The sequence below is a fragment of the Sinocyclocheilus anshuiensis genome, unplaced genomic scaffold (genome assembly GCF_001515605.1).
Source record: "Sinocyclocheilus anshuiensis isolate Anshui unplaced genomic scaffold, SAMN03320099.WGS_v1.1 scaffold1661, whole genome shotgun sequence".
Lineage (NCBI taxonomy): Eukaryota > Metazoa > Chordata > Actinopteri > Cypriniformes > Cyprinidae > Sinocyclocheilus > Sinocyclocheilus anshuiensis.
This window is the reverse complement of record NW_015540517.1, coordinates 661201-665543: the sequence shown is the minus strand read 5'-3', so window position 1 is coordinate 665543 and position 4343 is coordinate 661201. Positions and strand designations below refer to the sequence as shown.

The 4343-nt window shown below is 32.6% G+C and overlaps 1 protein-coding gene across 1 annotated transcript in view; it reads left to right on the top strand.

The window, feature by feature from the left end:
• Window positions 1–4343, top strand: part of LOC107687345 (5'-AMP-activated protein kinase catalytic subunit alpha-2-like) — a 22383-nt gene that overhangs the window by 10278 nt on the left and 7762 nt on the right. Inside the window, exons 5-6 of the mRNA XM_016484626.1 lie at window positions 2214–2307; window positions 3803–3947. Of these exons, the coding sequence (XP_016340112.1) occupies window positions 2214–2307; window positions 3803–3947 (239 nt within the window). The remainder of the gene's footprint in view (window positions 1–2213; window positions 2308–3802; window positions 3948–4343) is intronic.

The window sequence follows — 4343 nt, the reverse complement described above, 5'->3', positions numbered from 1 at the left end:
CAATTGCTGGGTTTGTCCCTATTTTACCCAGCACTGGGTTGTATTTAACCCAGCATTTTTTAGAGTGTATAACCTCTTTAAAGTAGTGATGGGCATATTTTAAAATAAATTATATTAGAAACAGTTGTTTTAAATTGTAGCATTTTTGTCCACAATATTGCTGTTTTTACTTTATTTTTGATCAAATAAATGCAGTCTTGGTGAGCATAAAATACTTATTTTAAAACATGAATAAATCTTACAATTCCCAAACATTTAATAGTTATATAAAATATCTTTACAGATATTTATTAAATATTAAATATATTATTAAATGTTATTAAATATGCATTTAACCAGCAATTCTTTTTAACAAATAAATGCAGCTTTGTGAGCATAGTAAAAAAAAAGTATAAAAACGAAGCATATATATTCAATTCAAGTTTATTTGTATAGCGCTTTTCACGATACAAATCGTTGCAAAGCAACTTTACAGCAAATTAAGTTTCTACAATATTTAGTGGTAGCTTATCAGTGGTGACTGTCAGTTTATGTACATATGGCAGAAATGTACGGAAAAATCAATTACTTATATACAAAATATAAAAAAGAAAATACCCACTTTAATGAGTAGGTCAGAGTGTAGTCAAATTTTGAATTATATAAAATAAGAAATGTAGTTAATTACCTCTTATTTGTCTGATTAGCATTTAATTGATTACACATTCAAGAAAGCATCTGTAATTGGTTTGTAAAAGGTGTGTTTTATGCATGTTTGAGCAGAGTTAATCATTTTGCAAAGCAGTTGGTTCAGTTGACTCAGAATCTAAAAAAACTCTGTTTCTCCCATCACTACTTTAAAGTCTGTTTTTGTGAATAAATCAAGAAACCGAAACCAAAACCAAAAGCAGAAGCACAAGCACAAGGAATAAAACTCACCAACAAAAGTCCAACAAGATACTGACAATGAGCTAGACAAACACAAGAGCTAATTGGATAATAAGGCACAGGTGAAAGCAGAGGAAACAGGAACAAGACAGAACTACAAACTAAAAGTCACAACAAAAGTGTAAAGACAATCAAATGCATTTAAATTGTACATTTGGAGGAAATGTGTAGAATGACTCAGCTACATTGTATGCGTTACATTTCTTGTTCAGCACATTTCAGGATTGTTCTGATCAGAAGTTAAGGAGATAGTGACAGAATAACCCTTTTATCTACTCATGTCTCAATCTCTCACTCTACTTCTTCTCCACTCTCACTTATTCCCCCTGTTTCTAATCATAATGCAATCAGTGTGTTATTGTATTCTGGACACATTCCATGTTGAGCCCCTGCTGTGCTTCTGTGCTGTGTGGCTCTGTGTATTTGCTCTGAATTATTGCAACGTGTTCTGTTTTCTCCTTTTATTATTCTAATTCGGTGATTGGATTCTGTAAAATTGCATTATGTTTATTTAAAATCACATCAGGTATCCCAGACTCTTTGAGTATTCTCCATATTAAACCCCTCTGAGGAATACAGGCCTTGTCCTTCTCTACTGCTGTTTGAAAGGCTGTCTCCCATTATAAGGGCTCTTCTGTTGAATATAAACAGGAACAATAACAAAGCAGACTGCCAGTATGTGTCTCTGCAGAAATTATGATCAACATTTCTGACCTTTATTAACATTTCTGTTTCTAAGAACTGTAGCGTAATACTCCTGCTGATGGTCATGCTTATTGTCTTGTATTGTTATCCAATATATTTGAGTTATAAAGAGATGTTTTCATAGAGTAAGCCTGGCCTTATTATTATTATTATTATTATTATTATTATTACAAACACGGTGAAATATATACATATAATTTTACAGATTTTCAAAATTTTAAATTTTTATTATAAGCAACATATTGCAACTTGTTTGTTATGTGTCAGCATTAAATTAAATGAATTATTAATTATTGAAATAATTGTAACTTAAAATTTAATATAGCAACATGCTTATGTACTACTAGTGAAGAATTTAAATTCTTTAGTTGACTAAAACTTGACTAGACTAAAAAGAGTATGAACGTGACTAAAACTAATAAAAACTAAAATGACAGCTTCACACAAAGACTAGACTAAAACTAAAATTAAATCAGGCCGCCAAAAACAACACTAGCTCTATTATATTGCTGTATGTTGAAAGCATCAACATTAAAGCCTCTTGTTGAGTTTCTGTGGTTCTCTTCTCTGGTGTGTTGCAGGTATCAGGTGATCAGCACTCCCACAGACTTCTTCATGGTGATGGAATATGTGTCTGGAGGGGAACTCTTTGACTATATTTGTAAGCATGGAAGGGTAAGAATCATTTTGTCAAGCTTTTACAAATAAAGTCAGCTGCAGGCTAAAAGGCTCTTAGATTCATGGGAAAGGCCAGTGACTTTCTCACATTGTGTACAAATCTGCATGCCATACTTGCTTTAGAAAATGACTGAACATCACAATTAATTCTCAAACTAGCTTTCTAACATCATATTCAATTATGGAAACATGACTTTCCCATTACTAAATATGGTTTATTATTTTTGTGTTGGTCACCTAATAGCCCAAAGCTGCTTTATGAGCCTCGGGACTTTTTACTTACTTTTGTGGCTCTGGTCTGGATTTGAGCATGGATTAACCTTTGAGTCTTCCAAACCTGTTGGGGTTATGGGGATCCAGCTTATCCAAACAGCAGCTGATCCAGTGAAGTGTTCGTGGGAAGGGTCAGGGAGTTCATCCATAGGGCTCAGTCTTTGTGTTATCTGGGTTGCCTACAATCATATTGAAGGACTTGTTTAGTTTGCACGCACAAACACTCAGCTGACTATGGTGAAATTTGAACTTTTTATTTTTAGAGTATTAATTCATCAACACTTGACCAACTTTTTGAATGATGTTTTGATGACATGATGTTCTTGGTTATAGGAATAATTCAGGTAAATTGGGTCAGTTTTTTACTGCCATATAAAAAGCGATCCAATTTAGCTGAATGTGACCTAAGAATATGAGTTATCCATATTTTAGCATTATCACGTGAAAATTAAATATTAATAGTGGTTAGTAGTATTTTAACCATTTAAGGTATTTATTATGAAAAAAAAGTAATTTCTATTATAACAAAGAGGCTTATTCCTATGTGGTCTGTTGTGTGTATGTATGTGTGTGTGTGTGTGTGTGTATATATATATAAATATGTATATATATATATATATATATAAATATATATATATATATATTCATAAAAATAATCAAGGTATTAGGTATTAAAGAAGGACGTATATAGTAATAGTCAGAAATTCAAAATATTTCGTTAAGATCAAACGAATATCTCTCTCTCTATATATATATATATATATGCCTGTATTTTGTATTTGTATTTATGAAAATATGTGACATTTAAAAAATGATGCAGGCTGTGCATATAACAAATGTAACTAATGTGTATATAAATATCCCACTCTTAAGTACATCAAGAATGTAATTTTTACTTGCATTATTTTACAAATTAATTAAATTTAATTTGTTTTAATTGCTGCTGTATCACATTCGACAGATTTTCAACATAATTTTTCTAGACTTAATATATGAACTATTAAGTAAGAACAAGTTCCTTAAATTCAGTAAATTGTCATTTTGAAATATTATTAACAATATAAAAGTTATTCTTGCTATTACTTTAGGAAAGTACTGCTCTAGAGACTTGCCATGTATCAAATACAATACATACAGCTTAAACCCACAGAGAACAAAATAGTTGTTTTTAGGATAATGTTTTATATAGTAATCTCTCTGTTGTGTCTCTCATGTGCAGGTGGAGGACACAGAGGCGAGACGTCTTTTCCAGCAGATCATCTCAGCGGTAGATTACTGCCACAGACACATGGTGGTGCACAGAGACCTCAAGCCTGAAAATGTACTGCTGGATGGCAACATGAATGCCAAGATCGCTGACTTTGGTACACACACACACACACACACAGACACACACACACACACACACACACACAAACACACACACGGAAAGCTAATGTTGTGCAGACTGTGAGGGATAGTTGACAAGCAACCGGCTGCAGTTTTGCTGCACGTCCACTCATGTGGTTTGTATGAGGCATGGTGTTTGATTATCCACAGAAGAGCACAGACAGAAAAGAGGCAAAGAGAAAAATACATTAATCTGCCCTGCAGCTAGATGTGTTGAGCTATATACAGTGGGGTCCAAATGTTTGAGACCACTAGTAAAAATGCTTCAATTTTGAAATCTCCATCTAATTTAAAGGGGTCATATGATGCTGCTAAAAATAACATTATTTTGTGTATTTGGTGTAATGAAATGTGTTTATGCGGTTTAAGGT